This window comes from Dipodomys merriami, unplaced genomic scaffold (genome assembly GCF_024711535.1).
Source record: "Dipodomys merriami isolate MVZ:Mamm:240054 unplaced genomic scaffold, mDipMer1.0.p SCAF_1778, whole genome shotgun sequence".
Lineage (NCBI taxonomy): Eukaryota > Metazoa > Chordata > Mammalia > Rodentia > Heteromyidae > Dipodomys > Dipodomys merriami.
The window spans coordinates 42,372-57,536 of record NW_027203135.1 but is presented as its reverse complement, the minus strand read 5'-3'; the positions used below and the strand labels follow the sequence as shown (position 1 = coordinate 57,536).

The following is a 15,165-nucleotide window of genomic DNA, read 5'->3' as shown; positions in this document are numbered from 1 at the left end:
CTCATAAGTTCTCTGGCAGAGGCCGGCCAGCTTTGTCAGTTATGAGCTATGAGCACTGCACCCTACCTGCAAGTCGGACTGGTCATGAACTTGACCATCAGCCCAGCCCTCAGGACCCAACATAACTCCTCATGGCCCCCATGGGGCAGGCCGCCATCCTGGGGAGGAGCCCGCCCTGCCTTCAGCTGCTACCCAGACAGGCATGCGGCAACTGGCAGTTGATAAGAGCAGCTACGAGAAGCTCAGGGACAGCTATTAAGAACCAGAGAGAGAGAGCACTCCAAGCACAGCTGTCTGACGCCACTTAGCACCTGGCATCTGTCCAGGCTGCGCGTGTCCCACAGGCCCCACAGAAACTCTCGCCCTCCACAAGGTCCAGGGCCACCAAGCCCTGAAGCCCCAGGACAAGTTCCTGGGGGCCGAGGTCCCAGCTTAAAGCTGTGAGCAACTGCACAGAGGAGTGGGAAAAAATGTACATCAGGAAAAGCACTGAAAGATGCCTTTGATTCTCTGATGCCAAAAGAAATGTCCAGCCGGGCACCGGTGTGGCTCACGCCAGCCTGTCATCCTAGCTTCTCAGGAGGCTGAGATCTGAGGATGGAGGTTCAAGGCCAGCCCTGGGTGGGAAAATCCAGGGGACTTAAGAGACAGAAGTCAAGGGTGGGTGGGGAGGTGAAAATGCCAAGGGAGAGCTTGAGGCCCTGAGTTCAAGCCACAGCACGGGCACATAGAAAATCATATCATTTTCCTAGGATATGCCACAGCAGGAAAGGCTCTGTCAGGGAGTCACGTGACCGTGATGCCTTCTTTGGGTGCCATTTTTTATTTGTTCCATATAAAACAATTCACCTCTGATGCTTAAGAGCCTGGGCTGGGCCATGTCCAAGGCACAGCTGTTGGAAAAGCAATTCTGAGTGTGGCTCCCCCCTTTCCCCTGCCTGGGGAATTTGAAGTTCTTTTTCTTCCAGGACCTACTGAGGTACCAGGAATGCCAATGATCTCCAAGCTTTCTGGATGTCAAGTTCACTGCTGATCGTTTTCCCCAGGGGTTCTTCAAACAAAGAGCATCCTGGGGACCATGTCTCTCTCTCTCTCTCTCTCTCTCACCACCCTCCCTCACTCCCATAATTTCCTTCCTACCCTGAGTCACTCTCCCCTCCCCCAGAAGTCCCTCCCCCACTTCCTGCGGCTGTCCCCTGGGAGGGACCAACACTTACCTCCACTTCCTTGGGACTCATTTCCTGTCCTGAACTCTGAGCTTCCTGCTCACCATCCTCTTCCTCCAGGTCCGACTCCCCCTCAGCGATGGGCACAGAGACCCACACACTTGGGTTGATGATGAAGTCGCCATGTTGGTTCCTGGGATCTCCAAGCGTGGGCAGATCCAAGCTGGCCCGCACACCGTCCACAGCAGGGGGGTTCTCCATCTTGGAGCTGTTGGTGGAGAGTGGAAGTTTCACCACCATCTTGGATCGTGCCTTGGGCCAGCCCCAGCGACAGGCCCGCCTGAAGAATTTGCCAATGGCCCGCCTGATGCGATGGACAAATGTCTGAATCCGTGCCAAGGCCACCTGGAGGTTGTTGACTTCTCCATCATCCTCGGGGGCCGCGAGGTTGTCAGCGCTGAAGGAATTGAGCAGGAGGGCGATGAAGAGGTTGAGCACCTGAAGGAGGAAGAGTGGATGGGAGACATCAAGCCGTGGAGCGCCATCTTGGATCTACCTGTTCCGTGTGGGATAGCCGGACAGCCACAAGTTGGGTTTCTCCAAGATACCCAGAAAACATGTGATAAGGAGTCCAGAGAATGTTCCAGAATGCCCTGCCATGAATCATGTGATAAGACACAGTGCCATGCTCTCCACAAGAGGGGAGGGTGAGCTTTTTGAGAGAAGGGACATGAGGGACAAGAAAGAAGGCTTGGGCCAGCCCTGGGTTCCAGTTGTTTAAAGTATTATTATTATTATTATTATTATTATTATTATTATTATTATTATTATTATTATTATTATTTGTCAGTCATGGGGCTTGAACTCAGGACCTGGGCACTGTCTCTGAGTTTTCTTTTGCTCAAGGCTGGTGCTCTACCACTTGAGCCACAGTTTCCCTTCTGGTTTTCTGGTGGTTCATTGGAGATCAGAGTCTCACAGACTTTCCTGCCCAAGCTGGCTTTGAACCACGATCCTCAGATCTCAGCCTCCTGAGTAGCTGGGATGACAGGTGTGAACCACCAGTTCAAGCTGGGACATGAATTCAGTCCCTGGGCCCACCCCCCCCCCGTTCCTTATCTCCACTTAATCGCAAAAACCCCCAAATGGTGCCGTGGCTCAAGCGGTAGAGCACCAGCCATAGGCAAAAGAAGCTCAGGGGACAGCACCTGGGCCCTGAGTTCAAGCCCCAGGATCTTTGCATCCAATTTTTTAAATTAAAAATAAACCACAACCAACCATGCAAACTGAAGGCATTTTGGGGAGACAGGCATGCCAGGCCCCCCCACCACCCTGGACCAAATGGAGTCCACGGCTTACCACCAGATTTCCCAGCACCATCACGGTGAGGAAGAGGATAAGGCAGATATATTTCTCGCCCACTTCCATGCAAGCCCACATGTTTTCGATCCACTCCCCACAGAGAATGCGGAAGATGATGAGGAAGGAATGGAAGAAATCCATCATGTGCCAGCGTGGGCCCGGCTCCCCCTGGGCGGCAATGCGCTTGCACTCTTTTCTGTATCCCTCGCTCAGGAGCTGCTTGCCAACCAGCGCGAAGATGAAGATGATGATGGCCAGGATGAAGGTCAGATTCCCCAGGGCCCCTACAGAGTTCCCGATGATCTTGATGAGCGTATTCAAGGTCGGCCACGATTTGGCTAACTTGAACACACGGAGCTGTGCGAGGGAGAAAAAACAAATCACTAGGTGAATGCTGCACAGAGCTGGGGTCTGCAGGCTCACGCCCATCATCCCAACAACTCAGGAGGCTGCGAGCTGGAGGATCGCGGTTCGAGGCCGGCCCCGGGCAGGAAAGCCTGTGAGACTGATCTCCAATGAACAACCAGAAAAGCCAGAAGTGGTGCCATGGATGGTTCAAAGTGGTAGAGTGCCAGCCTTGAGCAAAAGAACTCAGGGACAGCGGCCAGGCCCTGAGTTCAAGCCCCAACACAGGCACACCAAAAAAACCCAACAAACCACTACCACCACCACCAACAAAGCAAATAGAGGAGGGGCTGGGAAGGGAGAGGTTGAGTGATGTAATGATGGACATATATCTAAATAGGTGGATCAGGAAGGTTGGCTAGACGCTAAAGATTAGATCATGGGAACTGAATAAGAATACAAAATCTGGGCTAGGAAGGTGGCTCAGTGGTAGAGCGCTTGCCTTGCATGTATGAGGCCCTGGGTTCAATTCCTCAGCATCACATAAGCAAAAAGAAAAAAGCCAGAAGTGGCGCTGTGGCTCAAGTGGTAGAGCGCTAGCCTTGAGCTGAAGAGCTGAGGGACAGCGCCCAGGCCCAGAGTTCAGGCCCCACGACCGGACCAAAAAAAAAAAAAAGAATACAAAATCTGACTATACAGTATTTGTAAGAGACCAATGTTTTTTTTTTTTAATCCTAAGACTACACTAAATTTATAAGTAAAAGGATGGGTAAGGGGTTGGAGACATGGTTCAGTGAGTAGAGCACCCACCAGTGAGCAAAAAACTCAGGTGCCAAGTTCGAATCCTGGTCTTGGACTTTAAAAAAGAAAATAAAACAAATTAAAAAAGGAAGGACAAAAAGAAACTGGTAAAATGTAAACCAAAGAAAGCAAAAAAAGAAAGAAAGAAAGAAAAGAAAGTCATGTTTAGTTAGCCTTGAGCAAAATAGGGTTGTTATTGTTTTATAGATGAAGGAGGTGCATTATTACAATCATTAAAGCTTGCCTTTCCTGGGAAAATATGATTCACTTAAAATATATTTGCACCAAATAACCCAGATTCCACAAACAGCAGTGGGTAAAAAGGACATTACCATATTTTTTTTTGCCAGTCCTGGGGCTTGAACTCAGGGCCTGGGCACTGTCCCTGAGCTTCTTTTGCTCAAGGCTGGCACTCTATCACTTGAGCCATCTTTTCTGAATAGTTTATTGGAGAAAATAGTCTCCTGGAGACTTTTCTGCATGAGTTGGCTTTGAACCATGATCCTCAGATCTCGGCCTCCTGAGCAACTAGGATGACAGGCGTGAGCCACCAATGCCGGGCTATTATTTTTTGAGGAATGTTTTTTGCCATATTGTTCAGACTGCCCTGAAATTCACCAGCCTCCTTGGTGCTGGGATTACAGGGGTAAACTACCACACCCAAGCAGAACATTTTCAATACAATGAGCCAAAAAAAAATAGCAAAGTTTCAAAGCCTTAGAACTCACAAGAGTGGGTATTCTCTGACTATAGTACACCTAAGTTAGAAGCCCATATTATAATGATAAACAGAAATACCATGTATATTTTGAAATTAGGAATTGTATTTCAAAGTTGTCTTTTATGTGTGTGCTGGTACTGAGGCTTGAACTCAGGGCCTGAGCACTGTCCCTGAGTTTTTGTGCTCAAGGCTGGCGCTCTACCATTTGAACCATAGCTCCACTTGCAACTTTTTGGTGGTTCATTGAAGAGTCTCACAGTGTTTTCATGCCCAGACTGGCTTTGAACCACGAGTCTCAGATCTCAGCCTCTGGAGTAGCAAGAATTATAGGTGTGAGCCACCAGCACCTGAGTCTAATTAGCCTTTTAACTACAGGATAAATAAAAATTGACACTAGGAAATATTTAGCACAAAACAAGAAGGACATGTGGACATATGAGAGTTCTTAGTGGGGAAATAGAAGTTGGCAAATGAATATATTGGAAAAACAAATCGACTAAAAATTGCATTGTAAAACATGAGAAAAGAACAAAAGATGTAGCACACGGATGCAATTGAGATAAAAAGGAGGATTAATTGAAATGGGAAAACATCAATGGCAGAGTGGGGAGCAACATCCTAAAAGTTGATTCATGGAAGAAAACTATTAAGTTAATGATTCTTGACTGGGTTAATGAAAAAAAATGATGAGATGAAGTAGAAAACATGGTTATTCAGAAAGACAAAAGCTGACAGAAATGGAGATAATACAGACCATTAAAAATAAGAGCAGTAAGGCACCAGTAGCCCACACCTGTCATCCTAGCTACTCAGGAGGCTGAGATCTGAGGATCACGGTTCAAAGCCAGCCCGGGCAGGAAAAGTCCATGAGACTCTTATCTCCAATAAACCACTCAGAAAACTGCAAGTGGTGCTGTGGCTCAAGTGGTAGAGCACTCACCCTGAGCTGAAGAGCTGAGGGACAGAGCCCAGGCCCAGAGTTCAAGCCCCATGACCAACAATGACACACAAAAAAAGAACAAAGCCAGGTGCTGGTGGCTCACACCTGTCATCCTAGCTACTCAGGAGGCTGAGATCTGGAGGTTCACGGTCCAAAGCCAGCCTAAGTAGGAAGACTTTGAGACTCTTATCTCCAAGGAACCACCAGAAAACCAGAAGTGGTATTATGGCTCAAGTGGTAGAATTCCCGCTTGAGCAAATAAAGCTCAGGGACAGAGCCCAGGCCCTGAGTTCAAGCACACAGACAAACAAAAACAAAAACAGGACAATGCTTCCTTGGATCTGAGTGGGAGTTTCCTGGTGGCCAAGAGAAAAAGTTACCAAGCGGAAAGTTCGAAGCACAGACAAACTGCCCTTCTTGGCCACTCCCAGCTCCGACAGGCTCACAGTGACAATGACACAGTCAAAGATGTTCCATCGCTTCTGGAAGTAATAGTAGGGGTCAAAGGCGATGATTTTGAAGACCATTTCAGCAGTAAAAAACGTGGTAAAAACCTGTGGATGGAAACACAACTTTATCATGTAGGGCCTTTGAATTCAGTAGTAATCATTGGGGGCGGGAGGAAGACTGTCAGAAAGTCTCATTTACAAATAGTAAACCTGGCTAGGCCTGTGGCACATGCCTGAAATCCCAGCCCTTGAAAGGTAGAGATAAGAGAATGGAAAATTGGTGATCATTGCTGGCTCGATTGGTCTTCCTTAACCAACCAACCAACAAATATATATAACGCTGGGCACCGCTGACTCACGTCTGTCAACCCAGCTACTCAAGAGGCTGAGATATGAGGATCATGGTTCAAAGCCAGCCCAGGGCAGGAAAATCTGTAAGACTCTGATCTCCAATGCATCAGCAGAAAACCAGAAGTGGAGGTGGGGCTCAACTGGTAAAATTTAGCCTGGAGGGGAAAAGAACTCAGGGACAGTGCTCAGGCCCTGAGTTCAAGCTCCAGGATAGGCACAAAACCAAAACAAAACACAGCAAATCCATCTATCTATCTATATTTTTCCTAGTCTTGGGGTTTGAACTCAAGGCCCGGCCCCTTAGCTTTTTCACTCAAGGCTGGCATTCTACCACTTGAGCCACAGCTCCATGTCTAGCTTTTTGCTGGTTCACTGTAGAGAAAAACCTCACAGGTTCCTGAGAATTCAAGGGACAGTAATAACGTCTGTAATGTGCAACTAGCCGTACCTAGCTCAGTGTTCGCTCTTTCTCTCCCTCTCCATCCCTCTTCTCCCTCTCATTTGCTTGTACATCCTAAGGAAGGCAACCTGAGCCCTGTTCCACATTTTCCATCCTGTCACTTTGCCCTCAGCCAATGAGAGCCATACGCTCCTGAGAAGGTGTGGCCACCACTCAGCCAATGAGATCAGCCCATTCCTGATGAGGCTAAGACTTCAGCCAATGAGATCAGCCGGTGGTTGATAAGGTGTGGCCAACACAGCCCCTGGCCCTGCCCTGCCCTCTGGCTCACTCACAATGTTGCCCGTCTGCAGCATGGACTCGAACGCGCTGCTCATGCCGTGGTGCTCCATGGCCATGAAGACTGTGTTCACCACAATACACAGGGTGATGGTGAGCTCAGCAAACGGGTCCGTCACCAGCTCGAAGAGCAACGTCTTGAGCCTCAGCCAGGTGGGACAACACTCCCAGATCAGGTACTTCTGAGCCAAGTTGATCAGACAGGGCAGACACCTCTGCTCTGACTCCTCCAGCTCTGTCATACAGAGGGGTGAGTGACAGCTGTCAATCACATATCATCTTGGATTTCACGCCCCCCCCCATCCCCAGCTCAGGGCCCAGGTCTCCTTCTATCAATAACACATCACTGGGCTTAATGAACATCTTGCCTCAGCACCCCAGATCCCCTTGGTCACCCCTCCTTGCTGAATCCCTTTAGCTCTGCCACTGCAGGGGTGAGGGGGAAGCTGTCACAATTGCTCAGCACCAGTGGCTTATGCCTGTAATCCTAAGAACTGAGGACCTGGGTTCAAAGCCAGCCCAGGCAGGAAAGTCTATGAGACTCTTTTTTCCAATGAATACACACACACACACACACACACAAAGAGCTGGAAGTGGATCTGTGGCTCAAAGGGTAGAGCATCAGCTTTGAGCAAAAAAAGGCTAAGCAAGAATGAGAAGGACCTGAGTTCCAGTCCCAGTACCAACACAAAAAATATTAAAAGAGCAACTCTACTACACCCTCTCCCAAACACACACACACACACACACACACACACACACACACACACACACACACACACACACACACACACACACACATATGGGTAAAAGGAGCAGGCCACAATGGGAGGAGGCATATTCAGGATTTGAAAACACTAGCACAGAAGACAGCTATCCGGAGGATCACAACTCACCTTCGATGACTGAGGTCATAATACTGACCACACTCATTGCCCTTTGGACTCGGAAAGGTTCGTTCACATATTCTGCTGATAAGAAGATGGGCTTGTCTCCTGGGTCACATGCCTGAAGAGACAGAACCAAAAAGAAAAATTAAAAAACACCAAAATCAAGAGAAACTACCCCATCCCCATCCTCAACCTGAACTCTTAACAGGGATGAATCAGGCCCCAGGTTCCCTGCTGGTCAGATTCATGGTTGCAAGCTTCCCTGTGGAGGGAGAATCCTTGGTAATGAGCTCTAGCCTGGAGCAGAAGAGTTCAGAGACAGCACCCTGGCCCTGGGTTCAAGCTGAGAGACAGACAGACAGACAGACAGACAGACAGACAGACACACACACACACACACACACACACACACACACACACACACACACACACACACACCAGAGAGCAACAAGAAGTTGTCATCTCTGGAGTCCAGGTGGAGGATGCTCTCCCACCTCCCCACACAGTGGAATCTGTCATCCACTTGACCTTGAAACTCCAATCTTCAGAGCTCTGAGAGACCAACTCCTGTGGATCCTCAGTCTCATGTTGCCTGTGGTTATTCTGTTAATAGGAGCTGAGTGGACAACAACATTGTATACCAGAATCTTCCATCTTTGAAGCCCTGTCTGGATGTGCTCAGCAAGGCAAAGTTTATTTCCGCAGTCTGCAGCGCGATCAGCCCAAAAACCTGGCAAGCAAGCAACACAGAGCAGGCTGGCTGCTCCCTTTTTATCCCTAGCCCATCAGGTTCCACCCCTCTGCTCCCATTGGCTGGGCTCAGGCCTCTTCTGCTCCCATTGGTTGAGCTCAGGTCCCTCTGGCTCCCATTAGCTGAGCTCAGTCCCCTCAGCCCGCATTGGCCAAGTTCAAGCCTCCTCTGCTCTTATTGGCCAAGCTCAGGCCCCTCTACTCCTATTGGCTGAGCTCAGGTTCACAGTCTGCAGAAGGATGTGGCTGAATTAACAGGATGTAAGAATATTCCAGGAGCTCCTCTCTGGACATCTTCATTCAAATGCTCAGGAAAAGGATGGATGTCACTAAAGTAATTCACAAGGTTCAAGCCACTGGTCCAGGCAGGAACCATTCAGAGAAACATGTCTCTGGAGACTCACAGAATGGAAGCAAATTTACTTTGATAGAAAAGATGGGTTTTCTCACAATACCACACTCTTTCATTCCCATATGTAAATGCTAGATTTCTTTTTCATGTACCGGTGGAGACAATTCTTGTTTTCATTTTTGTTTTGCTTGCTGGCATCTTGAATCCCACAGTATCTAACCACATTGAGAGAACACAATTCTGTAAGCCTTTCTTAAGTCAGTAGCGCTCACATTATTTGCAATTTGCTCTGTTTCTCCCTCTGGCTAGCCAGAGAAGGTAAATCAAAAACACTTGAGTCCTCATTACTGAAATTGGAGGGAGAATTCAAATTAAATGACAGGGCTCAAGCCAATTATTCTGTTAAGGAATTCAAAGCAGGCTGAATGCTGATGGCTCCCGCCTGTCATCCCAGCTACTCAGGAGGCTGAGATGCTAGAGGATTGGAGTTCAAAGCCAGCCCAAGGAAGGAAAGTCTGTGAAACTCTTTTCACCAATGAACCACCAGAAAACTGGAAGTGGCGCTGGGACTCAAGTGGTAGAGTATTCGCCTTGATCTCACGGGACAGCACGCAAGCTCAGAGTTCAAGTCCTAGGACTGATGTCCAAAAAAAGTCTAAGAAGATATTCCTCTCCCTCACCTAAGGAGCAAATGGAGTATACAAACTCACCGGGACATCCGTGGCTCCAGGAACAGGTAACATGATAGTTCCCCCATCCCCATATCCAGAGCCAGAGTTGGGGGGTTGTGGCAGTGGGATTCTGGGAAGGGGGTCTTGTGGTCCAGGACCCCTGCCCATTAGCACAGGGCCGCGTTGGCTTTCGGGATCTCCATGAAACACTCCATCGTCACTGATCCCATCGGAGAAGGAAATTTCTCGCCCAGGTGCTCGGAAATGAAACACGCTGCTATGGCTGGCTCGGCGTCTCCCCGCAGTAAGGCCTAGGAAGGACTGGGCATCGCCCCAGTCATGAGCAGGGAGAGAGACAGGCTGGAGGCTGGTCATGTGATCAATCAAGAGCATAGTGACCTCTGCCCTCTTCACTTCCTGCGATCCTCATTATCACCGTTATTCATTGTGTGCTGGTGCTAGGACTTGAACTCAGGGCCTGATCGCTGGGGCTTAGCTTTTTTTTTCTTTTTTTGGAGGGGGTCTGGTGGTGGGGGCTGAACTCTGGGCCTGGGCGCTGTCCCTCAGCTCTTCAGCTCAAGGCTAGCGCTCTACCACTTGAGCCACAGCACCACTTCCAGCTTTTTTCTTTTTGCTTATGTGGTGCTGAGGAATCAAACCCAGAGCCTCAGACATGCAAGGCAAGCGCTCTACCACTGAGCCACCTTCCCAGCCCTGGGCCTTAGCTTTCCACTCAAGTCTAGCCCTCTACCACATGAGCCTCCACTTCTAGCTTTTTGGTGGTTCACTAGAGGTAAGAGTCTCATAGACCAGGTGCCAGTGGCTCAAAGCCTGTCATCCTAGCTACTCAGGAGGCTGATATCTGGAGGATTGCAGTTCAAAGTCCATGAGAATCTTATCTTCAATGAACCAACCAAAATGCCAGAAGTAAAGCTGTGGCTTAACTGGTAGAGCACTAGCCTTGAGCAAAAAGAAAAAGAAAGAAAGAAGGAAGGAAAGGAAGGAAGGAAGGAAGGAAGGAAGGAAGGAAGGAAGGAAGGAAGGAAGGAAGGAAGGAAGGAAGGAAGAAAGGAAAGAAAGAAGGAAGGAAGGAAGGGAAGGAAGGAAAGGAAGGAAGGAAGGAAAGAAAGAAGGAAAGAGAGAAAGAAAGGAAGAAGGAAAGAAGAAAGAAAGAAAGAAAGAAAGGAAGAAAGAAAGGAAGGAAGGAAGGAAGAAAGAAAGGAAGGAAGAAAGGAAGGAAGGAAAAAGAAAGAAAGGAAGGAAGGAAGAAAACGGAAATTCTAGGAGTGATTTCAGCACCAAGGACAGGGAAATTCCGCCCACCAACTCTGGAGCAGCCAATCAGATTTCCCCTAGAGACGCGGCCCCTCCCTGTCCACAAACATGGTGGACATCCATTTTCCCTACAAACCTAGACTCTTGCTCCAATGCTACCTGACTAGGAGCACAATGCTGCCATATAAGGGTCATCCTGTATTCTCTTTTCCCATGTTTTGCAATTCCAACAAGTGTGTGTGTGTGTGTGTGTGTGTGTGTGTGTGTGTGTGTGTGTGTGTGTGTGTGTGTGTGTGTGTGTGTGTGTGTGTGCATGCATGTGTGCTGGTACTGGGACTTGCACTCAAAGCTTTACACTCTTGCTTGGCTTTTTGTTGTTTAAGGCTGATGCTCTCCTGCTTGAACCACGCCTTCACTCCTGGCTTTCTCCTAGTTTACTGGAGATAAGACTCTCACAGACTTTTCTGCGCGGGCTGGCTTTAAACCATGATCCACAGATCTCAGCCTCCTGATTAGCTAAGGATGACAGGCGTGAGCCACCAGCACCTGGCTGAAATTTCTCCTAATGTCTGCGTCTCACCCTGTGGCAAAGTTCTCCTCAGCCCACCACTGTCTCCTGCAGCTGCCCCGAAAACCAAGGCTCTGAGCGGAGCTTCGAACTCTCACCATCCTGCGCTGGTTGTAAGGCTCCGATTGGGGAGAGTTGTTGTCGGCGGAGCCCTCGGACACCCTGGCTTTCAATCCGTGCCTTCTGGGGTCATTGGTGTTTTGGGTAGCTGGTGGTGATTCATTGTGGGAATGGAGCGAGGCTGTGTCAATACCCAGCGATGCCAACACCTGGGGAAGGAGAGACAGAGACAGAGAGAGACAGAGACAGAGCAGATTGAGCCAGGTTGAATGAACACGCATGTGTGTCCTAGACACAGAGGCCACAGGGGTGGAGGATCGGAGACGGAGGACAGGAAAGGGTCAGGGCTGTACCGTGCTGGGGTCAGGATGAAGTGACCAGCTCAGGGTCCCCTTTGTCACTCAGTCGCTGGTAGCTGCTGGGGGGCCCCACCTGGTCCCCTCATTTTTTGGGTGCCAGACCTAGGGCTTGAACTCAGGACCTGGGTACTGTTCCAGAGCTTTGGTGATCAAGGGTAGCACTTGGAGCCATAGCTCGACTTGTAGTCTTTTGGTGGTTCACTGGAGATTAGAGTCTCAAGGGCTTCCTGCCCAGGGTTGACTTTGAACTGTGATCCTCAGATCTCAGCCTCTTGAGAAGCTAAGACACATCTCCCTAGCTGAACATTGATGGCTTAAGCCTGTCATCCTAGCTACTGAGGAGGCTGAGATCTAGAGGATCACAGTTCAAAGCCAGCCAGGGCAGGAAAGTCCATAAGACTCTCATCTCCAATCAACCACCAGGAAACCGGAAGTGGCGCCATCTATCTGGCTCAAAGTGGCAGAGCGTCAGCCTTGAGCACAAAGAGCTCAGGGACCGTGCCCAGGCCCTGAGTTCAAGTCCCAGGGATGACACTATATATTCTCTGCAAGTGGCCCCCCCAACTATTGAACCCCCTTACCCACCTCCTGCTCCTTCTGCAGCAACTCAGAGGCCTCCTGGAATTTCTTCGCCTTCGCCTCGATTTCCAGCATGGTGGCCTGGTTCTGCTCTTCATAGGCCATGGTGACCACGGCCAAGATCAGGTTGACCAGGTAGAAGGAGCCCAGGAAGATGACCAGCATGAAGAAGATCATGTACATCTTCCCAGATGCCCTGAGGGTCTGCAGGTGCAAGGGAAAGCAAAGAGGTGCCCGGATTCATAGTACAGGGGTCCCCCACCCGCACCCTCAGACTCCAGGAAGAGGGGAGCCATACCCACAAATCCCCCCCAGCCTCCTGTGGGGTCTGCCTGGGGAGCCAGGCCCTGGTGGCTCATGCCCGTCATCCCAGCTACTCAGGAGGCTGAGATCTAGAGGATCACGGTTCAAAGCCAGCCTGGGTAGAAAGACTGTGAGACTCTCATCTCCAATCAACCACCAGAAAACCAGAAGTGGCACAGCACCAGGCCCTAAGTTCAAGCCCCAGGACCAGCACACGTACACACACACACACACACACACACACACACACACACACACACACACACACACACAAAGTCCATACCTGCTGGTACAGACGCTCCCAGGAATCTTGCGTCATGAGGCGGAAGAGGGACAGGAAGGCCCAGGCGAAGGAATCGAAGCTGGTGTAGTTGTAATCTGGGTTTTGGTAAGTTTTAAGGCAGATGGAGCCTTCAGGGCAGTGGCTGTGGTGAGCAGGAAAAAAAAACAATTATTGATTTGACAGCCTCTGTTTATTGAATACAAAGCAGTTCAAGTCAGCGGAAAACCCACAGAGTTGGACATCAGAGATTAGAGTTCAAGGTGACCTTCTTCTTCCTCCTCCTCCTCCTTCTCCTCCTCCTCCTCCTCCTCCTCCTCCTCTTCCTCCTCCTCCTCCTCCTCCTCCTCCTCCTCCTTCTTTTCCTCCTTCTCCTCCTCCTTTTTGCTGTTGGTCCTGGGACTTGAACTCAGGGCCTGGGCGCTGTCCCTGATCTCTTGTGTGCTCAAGGCTGGCGCTCTACCACTTGAACCACAGCACCACTTCTGGTTTTCTACTGCCCAGGCTGGTTTTGAACCATGATCCTCAGATCTCAGTCTCCTGAGTAGCTAGGATGACAGGCGTGAGCCACTGGCACTGACTTTTATTTTTGAAGCCTATTTGGAATGTCAAAATATATACTTTTTCTTTCCAGTGCCATTTTACCTACATTACAATAATCTATTACCCTAAAACAAGGCAGACCTGTTTGGACAGCGCTGTCAAACAAACAACAAAATCCCTGCATCCTTCAATAGTATTTAAAGAGTTGTATGGAGAAGAAGAAGGAAGAGGAGAGGGAGGGAGGGAGAGACAGAAAGAGACAGAGAGAAGGAGGAGGGGAGGGGTAGAAGAAGGGATGGGAAGGGAAAGAAGGGGTAAGGAAGAGGGAGGGAGAGGAGATGGAAGAGGAGGGACTAGGGCAGGAGGAAGAGGAGGGGTTGGGGAAGAGGGGAAGAGGGAGGGGGGAGAAAGGAAGGAGAGAGCAGGAAGAGTTCTGGGCTTTGCACACTTCCACTGTTCTGGGCTTTTGCTGATTCTGTCCAAGAACCCATGGGGAAGAGAGACATCTTGAAGCCACAAGCCCTCCATCTCTAAATAAATAGTTAAGTAAACGAATAAATGGTTAACTGGCTAAATGAATCATTGTATTAAGTCCCAAAGTCTTGGATCTTGGATCATGGCAAGAAGCCATGACTTATTCTCTCTCTCTCTCTCTCTCTCTCTCTCTCTCTCTCTCTCTCTCTCTCTCTCTCTCTCTCTCTCTCTCTCTCTCTCTCTCTCTCTCTCTGCCATCCTGGGGCCTGGACAATGTCCCTGAGCTCCCTTTCATTCAAGACTGGCCCTCTCCCACTTTGGGCCACATCCCCCTTTCCAGCTGTTTTGGTGGTTCGCTGGAGAGAAGAATCTCATCAGCTTTTCCGGTCCCCAGTTGACTTTGGACTGTGATCCTCTGGATCTCAGCCTCCTGAGTCAGCTGGGACGGCAGGCGTGAGCCACTGTACCTGGTCAGTATACCTTTCCTCAAGATGGTAACGGTGTATCTGACCAGAGAACACTGAGCATAAGAGGGAGACTCGGCCTTGGGGCTCTGGTGGGCTGGGAACTCACCCCGAGTCAGAGCCATTCCCGCAAAGCAGGGGCTCCGAGGTACCTTCCTTGATTACATACTTCTCTGTGGAAAGAAAGGAAGACATGAGCGGCTCCCCCCTCCCCCCATGGTTCTGGACGCTTCCAGCAGGGCCTAACTTAAAGCCTGGGCTCTTTCTTTAGCTTTTTAATTTTCTTTTCTTTTATTTTTAGCTCTCAAGCCTGGCGCTCTGCCACTTGGACCACACTTCCACCTCTGGCTTTTTGCATGGTTCATTGGAGATCAGAGAGCCCCACGGGGACTTTTGCACCGCGATCCTCCGGATCTCAGCCTCCTGAGAAGCTCAGATGACAGGCGTGAGCCGCCCATACCTAGCTACAATATTCACTGCTCTAAAATAAAATCAAAATAAAAGAGATTCTGGGGAGCAAGTTAGACTTGATGCAGCAGATGCATTCTGGGAGGACCAAAAAAGACCAAAAAAGATCCAAGTATATCGCTCTACAGACATTCAGGGCCTTGATCCATAAAGCAGCTCTTGGGGTCAACAAACTCGGGCCTTATTTTGTTTTTGTGTGGGTGTCTGTGCTGACACTTGAACTCAGGACCCCCAGTTCTCTCTTTTTTTTCAGTC

The 15,165-nt window shown here is 49.5% G+C and overlaps 1 protein-coding gene across 1 annotated transcript in view; it reads right to left on the bottom strand.

Moving 5' to 3' along the window:
- Positions 1-15,165, bottom strand: part of Scn10a (sodium voltage-gated channel alpha subunit 10) — a 40,056-nt gene that overhangs the window by 17,927 nt on the left and 6,964 nt on the right. The window contains exons 7-16 of the mRNA XM_070026431.1: positions 14,552-14,615; positions 12,965-13,106; positions 12,385-12,582; positions 11,479-11,649; positions 9,577-9,858; positions 7,771-7,882; positions 6,871-7,109; positions 5,716-5,889; positions 2,526-2,885; positions 1,218-1,664 (exon numbers count right to left, since the gene is read on the bottom strand). Coding sequence (XP_069882532.1) covers positions 1,218-1,664; positions 2,526-2,885; positions 5,716-5,889; positions 6,871-7,109; positions 7,771-7,882; positions 9,577-9,858; positions 11,479-11,649; positions 12,385-12,582; positions 12,965-13,106; positions 14,552-14,615 — 2,189 coding nt within the window. The remainder of the gene's footprint in view (positions 1-1,217; positions 1,665-2,525; positions 2,886-5,715; positions 5,890-6,870; positions 7,110-7,770; positions 7,883-9,576; positions 9,859-11,478; positions 11,650-12,384; positions 12,583-12,964; positions 13,107-14,551; positions 14,616-15,165) is intronic.